The sequence below is a fragment of the Marmota flaviventris genome, chromosome 3 (genome assembly GCF_047511675.1).
Source record: "Marmota flaviventris isolate mMarFla1 chromosome 3, mMarFla1.hap1, whole genome shotgun sequence".
NCBI classification, from domain to species: domain Eukaryota; kingdom Metazoa; phylum Chordata; class Mammalia; order Rodentia; family Sciuridae; genus Marmota; species Marmota flaviventris.
In genome coordinates this window covers 47,840,778-47,857,721 of record NC_092500.1, presented here as the reverse complement: position 1 = coordinate 47,857,721, position 16,944 = coordinate 47,840,778, and the positions used below count along the sequence as shown (strand labels likewise).

Genomic DNA, 16,944 nt, shown 5'->3' with positions numbered 1-16,944 from the left:
ACCCAAGCCCTTCCACATATTAGGCAAGTGCTGTGCCGTTGAGTATATCTCCAGCCCTCCTTCTGCATTTTCAGGATTTAATCCAGTTTTTGTCCAGTGAGCATCATCTTTGGACCCTGGAGGAGTTCACAAATGTTACCAGCTGGAAGTTTTTACTTGGAGACATCCACAGTGCTTCTCTCAGAGGTGGGGCGGGGGTATTTATATGCCAGGATGATGAAAGAGCAGTTATGTGATTACATGAGTAGATTTTGTGAGTCCTTTGGGGATCTGACTACATCTGGCTCTGAAATGCCAACCTGGACTTTTCGGAGGCCCTGGGGTGAGCTATGTCTTTCTCTTGTTCATTTTTCATTTACATTTGGAGGGAAGAATGGCAACAATTCAATGGCATGGCACTTCTGGGGTCTGTAGGACAGTAGGGTTGTTTGAATCCCTGCTGAATCCTGCCTAGCTGGAGTGAGGTTGATGGGTCGGGGTGGCATGGGGGAGGTCCTGGATTGGGACTCTGAAGCTCTGTGTTTGCATTCTTTAAATTGCCATGTGATATCGAGCAAGTTGTTTAGCTTCTCGTGATCTCCTTTCTCTTATCTGGAAACAAGAGTGTTGTCCCTAAGAACTTGGCAACGTGGACTTTCCACAGGGTGACTTTGGTGTCACCAAATGTTGTATCTCTTAGCTGCAAATGTAGGTTAAGGGTGGGGTAGGTGGGGCAGGGGTTGTGCTTGAGGAAAATATTGTTTTAATTTTGATTTAAATACTGGACCACAAAGTTAAGATTAGCAAAGACTTTGATCCAGCCTTCCTTTTGTAACCCCCAAGATGTTTAGAGGAACCAGCATAAGTAGACCAAGACAGCATGAGCTTTAGAGCCACAAAAATTTGAGTTTGAATATCAGCTCTGCCATTGATTAGGGTGAGTTAATTTCTCTGAGCTTCGGTTCACTTACTTGCCAAAATGGACTAGTGACATGAGGTTGTCCTGAGGTCAGTAAGATAATGTGTTCAAAGTATCTTGCACACAGAAGGTGCTTGTTGGGCAGGTCCAAAATGGCTATAGTTAGGCTCCCTCATCAAGACTTCTGGTGGCCTGTTTTATGTTATGTTTTAGTGTGTAGCTAGGGCTGGGAACCAGCTATGTTATGGTTAGTCAAGGCCAGAAACACTGATTCAGCGTGTATTCTCAAGGTCAGAAACACTTAGCTTGTGAGCATGCACCCTCTTATGTAACCTGTTGGCAGCATGCCTTCTTTATTTGGCCTGATTATGAAAAAGGCCTAGGGAAAAGACTCAGGGGCTAAATAGGGGCAAAAAGGAGCTGGCTTAATGGCTGTGGCTACCTCTGAATAAAGGATGACCCATATTCCCACTGTGCCTCACATCTTCTTTCTTCAGGTAATCAGCTTCGGGATAGGTTTCATCACTGATTTCACATCTTCTTTCAATTGCCAGATCCTTGAACCTTGGTTCATGGGCCTGAGTCTCTCCCTCACCCTGACAGCACTTGGAAAATGGTTTGTCTCATTATGCTTGTGAAGTTCTGGTGGACACTGAGACTGGACCAGCTAGCTCTAGGGGTGTCTCTCCCTGTTCCTAAGCCTTATCCAGATTCCTGGCTTGGTGTCAGGAAGACCTAAACCTGCTTGGGTTGGCTCTATACCCTTCTGGTTTACTACCCACTTCCTGCATCCTCCTCCATGATATATAAAAATATACATTTTCCTTTGGTCTCCGCTATAGTTTGAATCTGAATTGTACCCTGAAGTCTTGTGTGTTAAAGGTTTGGTCACCAGCCTATGGTACAATTGGAAAGTGGTGGAACCTTTAGGAGGTGGGCTCTAGTGGGAGGAAGTTAGATCACTGGGGGTGTGGCCTTGAAGGGAATACTGGGCCCTGGGCTCTTCCTCTTTTGCTCTTTGTTTCCCAGCCTCCATGTACTTCTGCCATAATTTTCTGCCTCACCACAGGTCCAAAAGCAATGGGACCAAGCAGCCATGGACTGAAACCCCTGAAACATGAGCCAAAACAAGTCTTTCCTCTTTTTTTCTAACTTTCTTCTTTTAAGTTTATTTATCACAGCTATTTTATCACAGTCATAGGAAGTTAACAGTTTCTTATGCTGATATTTTCTTCTTTCATGGTATTCTTAGAAATGTCAGCAAGATGCTCTTTTTTGAGCAACATCTTGCAATGTCTTTAGTTCCCTTTACTGGGGCATAAAGCTCTATTATGCTGGGTTCCTCCAACTGGGGAATGAGCAACCAAAATCCTTTAGTTGAATGCTTTGGAGGGTGGTCCACAAATCTGCAGAAAGGAGTGGCTTGATCTTCATTGCCTATGTCTTAGGACAGAGTCCCTTGTTCCTTCATCAGAAAAACAGTCCTGGAAGGAATGACTCTGTCTAAAAACAGGACATTAGCGCTGCGGCTGCACCAGCAGATGGAGAGCCTCCCCATCAGCTTTGGGACAGGCCAGCTGATAAAGCTTTCTGCTCCCAGTGCCCAGATAACTCACAGCTGTTTTCCAGATCAAAGGGCCCTGGGGATGCCAGCCTCACGCCACACGTCAGGCGCTTGTTATCAAATGCTTCATGTGAGGCGGGAACAGCTGGGTCAGCCTCCAAGCCTTGCCTACCAGATGGATTAGGAAGGGTGGGCAAGATGAACTGCAGCTATATTCTAAAACCCAGCAACCTCCTCACTTCACTCATATATATGTATTTTTTTTTCTAGATTGTATCAAAAGTTGGATTTTCCCTTCCATTATAGCCTAGGTTGGTGTAGCACAGGGGTTAATGGAGTGTATTCTGGAGCCAGACTTCTTGGGTTTGAAGCCTATTTTGTTTTAAATTAATACACTTTATTATTATTATTATTATTATTATTATTATTATTATTAAGAGCAGTTTTAGGTTCATGGCAAAGTTGAGCAGAAAGTACTAAGATTTCCTACATGGCCTTTATCCCTTCCACTCCAAACTCACCCACAATTAACAAATCCAATCAGAGTGGCACATTTGTTACAATCAATGGAGACTGATATCATTATCACCCAAAGTCCCCAGTTTACATTAGGGTCCAATCCTGCTGATGATTTTTGATAAATATATAATGACATGTACCCACCACTGTAGTATCCTACAGAGTATTGTTACTGCCCTGAAAATCCTCTGTACTCTGCATAGTCATCCCTCCCGAGTGGCTGGTATTACAAGCATGCACCACCATGCCTAGCCACAAAGTTAATTTTTAAAAATTTTCTTTCTGTAGTCGTTTATAGACAGCATGACTTTATTTTGTTTATTTTTATGTGGTACTAAGGATTGAACCCAGTGCCTCACACATGCTAGGCAAGCGCTCTGCCACTGAGCTACTGCCCCAGCCCCACAAAGTTATTTTTAATAATAAGAATGAACCTCATGTCATTTATCTTGCTGAGGGCTTTGTATATTATCTCATCTAAATATCACGACTGGGCTGCAAGGTAGAGACCAGAATTGTTCTCCATTTTCATTTGGGGAAGGAAGCCTCCTGATGCAGGAGGCTCCAGGACCCCATTCCGCACCATGCTTGGCATCCTATGGATTTAGTCCAAGCATTTACATAATTGATACTGTTCCTGGTGTAGCCCTTCCTGTGTTCTTGGAATATGGTGCAAAGAGAGAGACGGGTGGAGCAGGTGGGCACTCAGGCAGCTTCCTTGTGTCCCTGATGCTTCCCAGTACTAAGGAGATGTAGGAATCTGGACACTCCAGAGGACTGGTGCAGCTACCTGCCACACAAACAGCTGCACCGTGCCTCCCCTCACCAGCCCACTAGATGGAGAAAATTTCGAGCACAGCCGCCATTATTAAGCCCTTGCTAACATGTTGGGTGCTCAGCAAAGCGTCCTTTTGATCCTCCTAGCAACTCTGCAAGAACGTTTATCAACCTTATTTATTTTTAAATATTTTTTTAGTTGTAGATGGACATAATTCCTTTATTTTATTTTTATGTGGTGCTGAGGATTGAACCCAGTGCTTCATATGTGTGAGACGAGCACTCTACCACCGAGCTACAACCCCAACCATCATCCATATTTTTTAGATAAAGAAACAGGTCAGAGAACCTAGGTGGGGCCCAGGTCACAAAATTAGTAAGTGACAGAGCTGGAAATCTGTCTGACCCTGGAGGCCACAGCCAGGAGGGGCTGCATCCTGCAGGGAGTGTGTGGGATTGAGAAGAGGCTGAGGCTTCTGGCAAAGGAGAGACATTCTTTAGGAAACAGTGCAAGAAAATGAAAAGGATTCATGGAGAAGGCTGCCACATAGCCTCATCCCTCTGGTGTCTAGAGTAACATTTCCCCAGAATCCCAGGCCCTGTGTATGGCTTCCCTAGGGCTCACCAAGCTCAGCCTGAGGTCAGGCTCTATAATAACCTCTGCTGGAAGACAGACAGCCACAGATTCCCAGATGTGCCCTCTGGGACACCTGGCCTGAGCGCAGTGCACTCGGACAGACCCTGTGACCTGTCTTGAGGTTTCAAGTTTGCCCTCAGTCTCCATAGCAACCCTGGATCTCTGGGCTGTGTGTGGGATAGACATGTGACATATGACGGAAGTACTGGCACGGGCTCTAGGTCAGACTGCCCTGGATGCCCAAGTAAATACTGCTGCCTTGAAACTCAAATCTGTGGACAACACACTTAAGAATAGAAAGTACTGTGGAAGGAAAAAAATCTTTTAGACTCTTCTACAGTGAAGATTTGATATTTATATTGACTATGACAATAAAAAAATATGGAAAGGAGAAAATAAAGTTTGGAAGGAAGCATGTTAAAATGTGATTTTGATAATTGGTCATTTATATTTTCATTTAAGACATAAAACATGCCTGCTTTTGTAGTGAAAAATAAGCATTTTGAAATTCCCCCTTTCCTTCTAGAGTGGCTTATGTGCACCGTGAGGCGTTAGAGGGGATTGGATGTCTAGGAGCACGATCTCCTCTGTAAATTTTCTCCTTCCTGGGATGGGGAGAACAGTAGAAGGACCGTAGAGCTTCACAGAATTAGTGTGAGCAATCAGTGGGACAGTCTGGGTAAAATTTTTCATTACAAGTGTGGCTCATAGTAAATGGTCAGCATTAGTGGTCATCATCAAAATCACTGTGACTATGACCACCAGAGGGCACACCTGGCCGTGGGAGTTCATGGGACACCATAATTCATAGGTAGACAGATGTGAGAAGTCAGAAATGCCACTTGCTTTCTTGCTTATCTTGCCAGCCATGTGTTGAGAAAGACTCCAACTTTAGAGTCACAGTGGCTGCCTTTCCATAGCAGTAGCAGAAGCTGACCTTGTCACTCCTGGGAATGCACATGTCACAGAAATAAAATATCCCCCTGGGTGAGAAGGGCAGAGATACAGGGTAGGACCAGTACCTCCCTGGAGTGGGATGGTGAGCATAGGGAAGGGACCCGTGTGGGAGCCTGAGGACACTGCTGTGTGGGGCAGAGGTGTACATTCTCTTACGACTAGTCATTGGCTCTGGAGGCCGTGTGAAAAGAGGGTGGAGTCCTGGGTCAGTTGAGTGTGTGGGCAAGTTCATCCAGTGCCCAAAGAAATGGAGACTTAAAAAACTCTCAGGGAAAAAGGGACTCAAGCCAGCTCAGGAGGCTGAGACACGAGGATCGTGAATTCAAAGCTGTTGCTGAGGCACTAAGCAACTCAGTGAGACCCTGTCTCTAAATAAAATACAAAATAGGGCTGGGGATGTGGCTCAGTGGTCGAGTGCTCCCAAGTTCAATCCTAGGTACCCCACCCCCCCACGCACATAACCCCAAAAAGAAAAAGAGAAACAGGAAAAGGGAGCTCAGGAATCTGACCTGTCACAGTCTCCCTTATCTGCCAAAATCCCCCTACTCAGCCAAAGTAAGCCTGCCAAAAGTAACTGACCAACTCCTCCCATGACCTGGCCTTGCTAAACCCTATAAAACTCAGAACCTTATTGTAGCCTGTTACCATTTTTCCTCTTGAACATGTGCCCCTCTGTTGCTTAATAAAGCATTGCTCATCCATCGAGGTCTCTCTCCCTTTCTTTTCCCTTTGGATTCTCTTTCATTTGCTTTCAAGCGTCATGGCTGCATTCTTCTAGTTAATGACTCCACAATCCTATCCAGCTCTGGCATCTAACTCCAAGGTCCAGATTGTCTGTATATCTCATTGTCTCTTTTGACTTCTCTACTTGCATGGGGTTTAATAGGCCTGAAACAAGAACTCTGTTCTTCCTGAGCAAACCCCAACCTATAGTTCTTTTTATCTTTTCCATCTCAGAAAACAGCATCCCCAACCACCCCAGTCATTTGAGGGAAGGAGTCATCCCTGATTCCTCCTTTCCCCTGCCTGCTCATATCCGAGCCACTGAATGACTCTGCTGTGTATCCTTCATGTTCCCCAGCCCCATCCCCCACTCCCTACCTCCTCCCCTTTGTCTAATCCAGTGAACCTCTACCCTCCACCCCCACCAAAATGAAAAGACCACTGAAGTATCCTACAAATTTTAATTTCCAAACAAGTACATATCGGTCTCCATGACCCTCTAAAGCAAAAGACCTTCCAGAGTCCTTTCTTATTCTTATTATGAAAGTGGAAAAGGTCGTGGAAGCCCAAGAGTGAGATGAACACTGGGGGGTTTTACCCAGGTATAACTAGGTCATTTCTTGCTCTGACCCCACAAATGGCAATTTTGAGAGAATTTCAAACAGCAGGCATATAAGCAAGTGGCTGCAGCTGGATTTTTGTCCCTAAGTACAGGAAGCTCTTGGTGGTGACTTGTCAAGACTCCCAGATAGTGGTGGTCGGTGGTTGGTAGCTGGTGGTTGTGGTCTTTGGATATTGGATTTTCGATTTGGGTTTTTTCCCATTTTTTTGGTTTATTATTATTATTATTATTATTATTTTAGCTAGCATCCTTGTTCCAGTTCAGGATGAGCTATGAGAGTAGTCAGAGCAGTTTGGCGGTGCAGTGGCAGAGCTCCTGCTGTGAGCTTGCTCTTCACAGGCCATCATATGGTCCTGCAGGACATTGGGGAAGGGGGCTTCGCCCAGGTGAAACTTGCCTGCCATCAGCTCATGGGACAGAGGTTGTGGTGAAGGTCCTGGCAAAAGTAGCCTTGAACTTCCCATTCCTGACTGAACCGGAGATGATGGAGGCCTTGGACCGTCAAAATATGATCCAGCTCTTTTAGGTCATTGAGACCGTTGACTATATCTGCCTTATCATGGAGCATACAGGTGGGGAACAGCTATGGGACCTCATCCTGGAACCCGATGGCATGCAGGAGCAGGAGGCCTGCAGACCATTCAGGCTGATCTTGAGTGCCGTGCATACGGACACTAGCAGGGTATCCTGCATCTTGAAGGCTGAGAACATCATGGTGGATGCCAGCAGCAATGTGAAACCCAGCGACTTTGGCCTGAGCTGGGGAGAAGCTGAAGAGGATCTGGGGCACTCTCCTATGCTTTGCCCCTGAACTCGCCCAGGGGAAGGAATACAAAGCCCGCCTCCACCCCCAGACATTTGGAGCCTGGGGTCATTCTCTATGCTCACTGGGAGATGCCCATTCATGGCAGCCAGCAGAAAGCAGCTGAAGAAGCTGATGACACAGGGAACCTATGACATCCCCCGCATGTGTCTGAGGGAGCAGAAAGCCTCATCAATGGGACCCCAACAGTGGCCCCACACAGAGGCCCACCATAGAGCAGGTCATGGGGCACCCATGGCTGAGCCAGGGTGGGGAAGCTGCTTCGCCCAGTCCTTCTAGTGAGGCACTCCCCAAACTCCCGGATCCCACAATTATGAAACTCATGATTGACGTGGGTCACCACCCCTATATACCTGGGTGTCTGTGGCCAGATGAAGATCTGATGATGGGATGGCCACCTACCTCATCCTCATAGAGAACCCAGCAGGCAGGCCCTATGGATCTTCCCAGGGTCTGCTCCAAGAAGTGTCCCAGTGAGCCCGCCCTTCCCTTGCCCTGTGAGCAGCAGCAGCCTGAGGAGGCCGAGCAGTCCCAGCAGAAGGGTGCTGGAAGTGCCAGAGCCTGCCATCCCTCTCTGCTTCCTCCACATAGACATACCCCCTCCCAGCCCAGCCTCCCAGCGGGAGACCCTGTGCCCAGCAGGGGTTGGAAGAGAGTGAAGAGGAGGATCGACAAACGACAAACGCTCCCAACAACTGTGCTGCTTACCCTGCCTCCATGGGACAGCGTCCAGAAACAGAGTGGCTCCAATGGAAATGCCCAGACAGAACTGAGGGACAGCCACAAGACCCTGAGCTCTCTGGAGGCTGACGACATGGTGTGGGATGAGGTGTGCAGAGGGCTCAGGCTTCTCTGCAAGGATTCCAGGCAGCAACTCATCTGCATCCACCAGGAGTCTCCTCTGCCCTGCCCCCCCCCCCCCCCCCACTGCGATGACACATCATAGAGACTTTTCCCTGGGACACTTCCCCCTGTCCTGCTTTTTGTCCTTTCTCCCATGTTTTGGGAGAAATTTATTCTTAATTTCTTTTCTCCCCCCACAAATTGTATAATAAAATTGATGTTTCAAAGATGAAAAGGCAGGTTTTTGTTTTGTTTTGTTTGAGAGAGAGAGAGGCCTCAGGGCGAGGACCAGAGCCCAGCAGCCATCCTCTCCAAGGCCTGGACACTGTGCCTCCTTCTACTGCTCACTGTGTATACACACTCACTTTGAGCCAGGATAGATGGGGACTCACTTGCCTTAAGCCAATGTAGCGGGGACTTGGTTCCCTTGGCATAGTGTAGAAGAAGATGCTCCCCAGTGTAGACTTGATTCACTTTGAGCTGGTCACTTTGGCCAGAAGGAATCCTTTTCCTGGTCTTCAGGGCCCTCCCTGAATGTGTGGGGATGGTGTTTGCAGCTGTTGGAGAGAAGATGCCTCTGGCAAGACACTGGAGATTCCAAGGTGTTTTGTGGCTTCATCTCCATAATCCCACATGCAGGGAAGCAAGAGCTAGGTCAGTGGCAGGGACAGGCCTGCCTGCAGGGACGAGCCATGACCAGCTCCTCCTGGTTGCAGCTGAAGGTCATGGAGAGTGAACACATGGGATTTGGGGAATGGACATGTGAAATCTCGGGGATGCTATTTACATAAAAGCATAGTGCACCCACGTGGAATTGCTCTTATCTTTGGGTTTCTGTTGACACTGAATTTTGTAAGGTCAGGTGCACACAAAAAGTAAGAAATGCTCAGGTTAGGACAGAAGGCTTCCTGTACCTTCCAGCCCTGGCATCTCTGCAGCTCTGGGACTCCCAGAGCTACTCTGGCACCTTCTTCCTGCCCTTCCCTTTAGTGGTCAGAAATTGATACGTTTTTCTCCAATTAATTTTATTTAAAAAAAATTCCTCTCAATGTGTAAAATGTAGCTGTGAGAATTTTAGTTTTTGTGGCATTTGAGAATGATTTGGGATGGAAGAATTCTATATAACTCCAAGTTGTACAGTTTTAAAGCTTTAGTCTCATAATAATATGGCTCCACTAATAAATTTTTGTCCGTAGCAAAATGTTTCCAAGGATCTCCTGAAGAGTTCCTAAGCAGGCAGCCCTATCATGGGCCTCGTGCTATTTCAGTTGAAAATGCAATATGCTTCTCAAGCCCATGGTCCTACAAATGGCAATTAAGCTCTAAAAATGGTAAAAGAATTCCTTGTTAACACTGAAGACTCTGGAAGCTAGGCTATGGGAGCTATAATTCTTGCTTTAACCTCCTTGAGTCTCTTCTTCACAAAAATGAAACATGGGCAGTAATAGGTCCCTCTGACAGGACTAAAGACTCAACTTAAGGTATAAGTTGGATATTGCTCAGACCCAGGCTTGCCACCATTCTGCATGTATTCATGTATATAATTTAACAAATAAATGATGATTTATAATAATGTTATTACAATATATTCAAAGTAAGCCTTGTTTTTAGGAAATGTTAAGTTTAACTAAAGCTACCTTTACATTATATGATATGAAAAGAAATTTCCTACCTGACCCGTCTGTCACAAGTTCTAAACATATGGTCAATTTTAATCTGATCGGAATCACTAGAGATTTAAAAAGATGTGAAATATTTTAATCACAAATGGGAATTCTTCAAAGGGCATTTGGTGGAATGACTGTGAGGTTGTATAGAAGATGTATAAATGCTGTGAAAACATACTGAAATATTTTGATGATATCAAGGAGAAAAGGAAAGAAGGGTGTGTTTAGGACACAAATTAAAAAAAAAAAACAAACAGAAGGAGGGTTAGATTGCAGTTTGTACGGGTCCTGGGGTGTCAATATACTAGTGGCTTTGGTCCTGGGCTTCATGGGCTGCTGCACTCAGGGAAGAGCCTTCCACATTCTGGGAGAAGGTGTACACAGCAGAGGGGGAGCCTGGGAACATCTCAGAGGCTCAGCATCTTTCTATCTTGCACCTGTGACTGGGAGTTAAAAGCAGATGAAGCTCCTTGTTCCTGTGATATCATCACAGACTTCTTTGGAGAGTTTTAAAGTAGATGCCACACTTCTAAGAATAAACCAGAGCTACCTTCAGGAATCACCGGCCATCCATGTATGTCATGAGTGTTTATTTTCTAAGACAATGGCATGAGTTCCACCATGGTGGCTTAAACTCTACCTACTTCTAAATGCTTCTTAGACCACTCCTCATAGGACACCATGTTTTATGTTGGTTCACTTGTATACCATCTGCTCAAGCTTCAAATTTGTGTTAATTAAAATACCCAGTTACTCCAAGTTGCTCCATGATTAAGTAAGTTTGGAAAATTCTACCATGTGAATGCCTTTCTTGGAAAATTACAATTTATATTAGTTTAGACTATCTGCATTTTCCAAATTCATCTGTCACCATGTAAAACCAATGAATATTTAGCAGTACTAATGTTTGGGATACTTGATAGTTGAGTTCAGGATTGCTATGTTGATTAAAACAAAGCATGCACATCTCTTCTAATGCATAAAACATAATAAGGACCCAATAAAGGTAGAGTGATTATTATCAAGCTTAGCTAAAGGTCCTGCTGTATCCTGAGCACTGCACACAAAAGAAGACTACAACTGGTTCTGCCAGCTGCTGCTGGGTGACATTGTGGGAGCGGAGATGGTGGTTACATCCTTTTTTTCTTACATGGTAAGACATTTGGGGCCAGTGGATAAGGAGATGTGAATCCAGATAAGCACAGGGTTACTGGCCACAGCTGATGGCCTACAGGACCGATGGACCATCTCTGGTACTCAGTCCCAGGTGTATACACCGGCTGAACCAGGACACACCTCTAGTTCTCACGGCTCACGCTGAGTTGTTTGATGGGAGGTAGGGTGTCTTGGAATCCTGGCATTCCACATTGTAACCTCTTCAACTCCTTGGTGCCTGTGGGTCTCAAGTCCCAAGATCTCTGTGCCCTGACCCAAGGTCCTGGCACCCACCCACCTATTTTCTAAAAACCCTGATGAGACTAAGGAAGAGTCTCTCGCAGGAGTCCTTTAGCCCAAAACAACATATCTCAAACAATCTGAATTGACAGGAAATTTCTGCTTTTCTGAGTCTTTCCAGAAAGCCGTTGCCCTCTGGAAGAAGCATTAAGGCCACAGGACAAGATCCTATGGAGAAGGAGTGCTGTGGGGTAGATGGGAGTTTGGGGTGGGTCACTGCTGTCAGTATGCTTGCCCAGTTGTGGCCTGTTATTCTGTGCCCTGCTGCTTTGCCCTAACAGAGCATGGGTTCTGTTCAGAACATCAGGAAGATTCCCTGCCACTGGTCCAGCCAGTGCCAAGGGTTCCTCTATCTAGATTGGCATAATCCATGAAAAGCACCGAATTTAGGAAAGGAGGTAGAGTTTTCTTGCCCCCATATTGCCAGCACATTCTGGGCATGACAGGGAGGCTAGAAATCTGATTCCTTGCAAAAAGTGAGGTATTATATACCTCAATGAAAATGAGGTCAAGTAGACTGGGGTTGTGGCTCAGGGGTAGAGCGCTCACCTAGCACATGGGAGCCCCTGGGTTTGATCCTCAGCAACACATAAAGATAAATAAATAAAATAAAGGTATTGTGTCCAAGTACAACTAAAAAATAAATATTAAAAGAAAAAAACAAAGAAAATGAGGCCAAAAAGGGTGATGAAATGAATTAAGATAAGATGGCTGTCTTTTTCCAGTGAATGTTTTTGGTATGTTTGTCTGGTATGAGATAACTGTATTTATGTGGTTTGTCTCTGTGTCTTCTTTTCTGAACCAAAACAGACATGGTCTATGTGTCTATTCTGGTGTCATTACCATGCCATTTTTGTTACTATGGGTTCTGTAGTATAGTTTAAGGTCTGGTATCGTGATGTCTCCTGCTTCACTTTACTTGCTGAGGATTGCTTTGGCTATTCTGGGCCTCTTATTTTTCCAAATGAATTTCATGACTGCTTTTTCTATTTCTATGAAGAACCTCCTTGGAATTTTAATGGAATTGCACTAAATCTGTATAGTGCTTTTGGTAGTATGGCCATTTTGACAATATTAATTCTGCCTATCCAAGAACATGGGAGATCTTTCCATCTTGTAAGGTCTTTTAATAATACCGTCAGTTTCTTTCTTTAGCATTCTATAGTTTTCATCGTGGAGGTCATTAACCTCTTTTGTTAGAGTGATTAAAAAAAATTTTTTTGAGGCTATTGTGAATGGGATAGATTTCTTAATTTCTTTTTCAGTTGGTTCGTCACTGATGTAGAGGAACACAATTGATTTATGGTTTTTATTCTTATATCCTGCTACTCTCCTGAATTCATTTATGAGTTCTAGAAGTTTCAGATGAAGTTTTTTGGGTCTTCTAAATATAGAATCATGTCGTTGCCAATAAGGATAGTTTGAGTTCTTCTTTTCCTATTCATATACCTTAAATTTCTTTCTTCTGTCTAATTGCTCTGGCTAGAGTTTCTAGGACTATATTGACTAAAAGTGGTGAAAGAGGGCATCCCTTTCTTGTTCCAGTTTTTAGAGGGAAAGTGGCATATTTTTAGAAAGAGGGTTACTGATTTTGCAATTTGTAATTGCTATGGACTGAATCTTTATTTTCTTCTTAAATTCATATGTTGAAACACTAATTCCCAGTGTTTTGGTATTTGGAGATCGGGCCTTGGGAGATGATTAGGGTTATATGAGGTCATGAGGGTGGGGCCCCTGTCATGAAATTAGTGCCCTTCTAAAAGAAGGAAGACAGTGAAATTGTCCACCAGGTGATACTATTAGGTGATGTGGTCTACAAGTCAGAAAATGGTCCCTTGTCAGACACCAAATCTGCCAGCCCCTTAGTTTTGGACTTTCTAGCCTCCAGCACCGGAAGAAAATCATTTTTGTTGTTTACAAGCTCCCCAACTCCCAGTCATTGGTATTTTGTTATAGCAGCCTGAACTAGGGCAATAGTGCAGCATCACAGGTGTTGTGACCTACTCAAATTGTAGGGTTAATTGTAGGACTAGACTGTAGGAGGCAGGGGTGTATATTCTGAAGAACTTTGTTCTCTCTCAGCTCTCCCAGGACTCAATGTGTCCTTGTGCCAGCCACTTTTCAGCCTTGAGCCTTTGAGTCATCATCTGAAATGCGGAGGAAGTAGATGAAACATACTTTGAGTTCCTTAGTCAATGCTAACATTTTATTATGAATTCAGTGTGCAAGATGATATTGATTTGCCTGGTTCTTTTTCAACTAACATTATCTTTTTGTTTATTTACCAAATGTCCTAGCTCTTGGTGTAGAATAAATTCTACCATCTGGAGCCAGTGCTGAAGATTGCTATCTTAGTGGAAAATAATTTGTTTCCATCTTTAGTCCTCCTATTTTCCTTTTTAACTCCTTACCTTTCCTATAATATAAGAGTTGTATGAAAATAAATATTAGATCAATATTTGACTTGGCTATTTGGACATCATGGTCCAGCCTATTTGACACATAAAATTGACCATCACATAGTAACTAATATTTATGCTTTACTTTTCTACCATTGGTAGAACTGAAATATGTGGCTGGAAATAGTTGCCCACAAAAGGAAAGAACAAAGTGAGGCTGGGAAATGGTTGGGAGAAGGATTCTGATTCCTGATGGTAACATTAGGGGCTCGTCTGGGATCCCCAACCCCCATAGAGGTAAGTTATTTGCCCCTAACACTCTTTGCCTTCACTATCTTTTTGAGGAAAACTGGGCACCCACCAGCCACTTCAAAGCGATTAGTGTGGCTGCCTGTCTCAAGTCTCAGGTGACAGGTTCCTCAGTTTCTGTAGTTCCCAATCACCTGCCCTGTGGGTCAGGCACGCTGGACTCTATGGAGCTGTTTCTTACTTTTCTTTCTTGACTCAGGGTGTGCCTGGAGCAAGTAGACAGTGGTCCCCACTCCTGGCCTGCCTTTGGATGCAAGGATTTGGGTGAAGTTGGGAGGTAACTGTGAGATCCTGACCGAGGCTGCTCTTTGGTGACTCTCAAAGGCTCCTCTTCTGGCCCCATTTCCCGATAGCTCCTTGGGGTATCTCATGGTAGTTGGTTGATCATGGTGCTGAGCCAATGTTCTGCTAGGCTGGCACCTGCATATGAGCCACCCATCCCTCCTCCCTCAAACTAGATCCTCCTGAGTGCTTTCCTCCTCACAGAAGAGGCGTATACTATGCAGAGTGGTTTTTAGGAATGGATTTGGGCTGCCTCCTCCACATATTGAAAGGCCGCAGACTTGCCAAGGACACCCTGTTGTTGTTTCTGTGCCCCCAGAGGACTCCCCAATTTCTTTACCTGAAGGGAAGGGGAGGCTCCTAAGGGAACTAGGGAGACACATTCTCACCCCCAACCCCTTGGAGGAAGCTGCACTTTGTCCCGCTGGGTATCTCCAAGCCCACTGGGCTCATAGCCTGTTAACTTCTTCCTCAAATTTCTCCATGAGGAAGGCAGCAAATCCTTTGAGACAACCTGTCCTTTTTGTTCTACTGGGACTCTTTGGATTCAGATTATAGATGAAAAACCCCTTTAGAATGATCCTTTGTCCTTGATGACCCTGACCTTATACAGTCTCCTCAGACCTAGCTTGAAAGAAGGCGAGTTTATACTCACTAGGCTCACCAATTTTGTTGATGTAGGATATAGGAATACATCCCACTGTGAGCAGACATTTAATTATCAGCCATTATATCTGGAAAGTCAATCAATAGTAGCCAGGGGAGACCAGTAAGTTCCACTAAGTCTGGTCCCCTAGGGTCTTTGTCATGTGAAACCAAAGACCTGTGCAACTTAGTTGGTAAGGAGGCAATAAATCCAGCAAATCATGTAGAGTTAGAGTTGCTAACCATGGAGAAGCTCATTCAGGGAGTCAGCCCTATGACAGGGGGCAGTTCTTCTGGCATAGGCACCTGAGTTGTTTCTCTCATCCAGGTGGGAGCTTCAGCCTCAAAGGAAGTGCCACACTCACCACTAGGCTTCCTGCTGAAAAACTGAGACAAGTTTGATCCACAGACACTTGGGAAAAGTACCTGATTTTCTCCTGCTGTCAGGCATGGCTGCAATACAAACTGTCCAACGGAGAATCATGGCCGCCAGAGGGAAGTATAAACTTTAATACTCTCTTGCAGCTTAGTTTGTTTATAAGAAGGAGGAAAATGGTCTGAGGTCCCCTATGTTCAGGCCTTTTTTGCTCTTGGAGAGAACCCCAAATTATGACAGCAGCATAAGCCAGACCCAGCTATGATTGCTGCCATGACGGAAAAGAAATCTAAAGAGACACCTTCCAGGGTAGAAAACCCAGAGAAATCCCAAGAATTCCCAACCCCTACTTATAACCTCCCTCATGTCCTCCCTACCCAGGACCCCCATCATCCACCCCAAGAGGAGGACAAAACATACTACCCCTTCAGGAAATATCAGGAGGGGAATTTGGGCCAACCAAGGTTCATGTTACTTTTTTCCCTTCAAGACCTGAAGCAAATAAAGGTGGACTTAGGGAAGTTCTCAGAGTATCTAGATAAATACATTGAGGTGTTTCAAAACTTATGTCAGGTGTTCAGTCTTACCTGAAAACATACTATGTTACTGCTTAACCAAACTTTGACCTCTAATGAAAAAGAGTGTCTTAAAGGCAGCTGAGCATTTTGGAGATGATGTGCATCTCAGCCATGCCCCTGCAGCACAGACTAGGAGTAAATCTAATTATCTGTGTAAAGCACTGGCGGTTCCTAGGAATGATCCCAGGGTTGAACAGGATGAGTGGAAATCAGGCTCTGGTCCTTGTAGGTCTCAGAAGGTCAAGGTAGAAGCCTATCAATTACTCTAAGATATCTAAAGGTCAAGGTAGAAGCCTATCAATTACTCTAAGATATCTGAAATACATCAGGAGAATCCTGCAACCTTTCTGGAGAAACTCAAGGAGGCATTGATAAAGCACACCACAATGAATCCTGAATCCACAGAGGGTCACATTGTTTTAAAGGATAAATTTTATTAAGTTGACCCCAGACATTTGGAAGAAGTTACAAAAATTGGCATATGACCCTGATCAGTCCTTAGGTGATATCCTTGGGCTTGCAACATCTGTCTTTAAAGGATCAGGAGGGGAGGAAGGAAAGGGAATGTAGATCGAGAAGGAAGGCTGAAGTACTAGTCATGGCCCTAAAGGGAGCAAGCTTTCAGGGTGTTAAGGAGGTAATTGGGATGGACCTTGAATCATAAAAGGAAACTGTTTCTGCTGTGGAAAGGAGGGACATTACCAAAGGGAATATGTAAGAATGGCCTTAACCTAAGAAGGACCTTAGCCTAAGTAACTCCATTTTAAAATAAACCTGCAGTCTCACCAGGCAAGCCACAGAGCCCTTCAATATGTCAATCAGGCGTAGTCTGATAAAAGCAAGTCACTTTCCACAACCTGGGTAAGAGTC

At 44.8% G+C, this 16,944-nt stretch overlaps 1 protein-coding gene and 1 non-coding gene across 6 annotated transcripts in view; one reads left to right on the top strand and one right to left on the bottom strand.

Moving 5' to 3' along the window:
• The first annotated feature begins 239 nt into the window (after positions 1–239).
• Rab3ip (RAB3A interacting protein) overlaps positions 240–16,944 on the top strand; it is a 162,466-nt gene continuing 145,761 nt past the window's right edge. For 4 of the 5 annotated variants that reach the window (XM_071609685.1, XM_071609686.1, XM_071609692.1 and 1 more), the window contains exon 1: positions 254–322. In XM_071609685.1, the coding sequence (XP_071465786.1) occupies positions 292–322 (31 nt within the window). In that variant the 5' untranslated portion in view covers positions 254–291. Of the gene's footprint in view, positions 323–16,944 lie in introns of all 5 variants that reach the window. The other variant, XM_071609691.1, reaches the window with a different exon arrangement.
• LOC139705282 (small nucleolar RNA SNORD50) lies at positions 1,381–1,429 on the bottom strand. Its single transcript, XR_011707201.1, has one exon. It is a non-coding gene; the product is annotated as a small nucleolar RNA SNORD50 (small nucleolar RNA).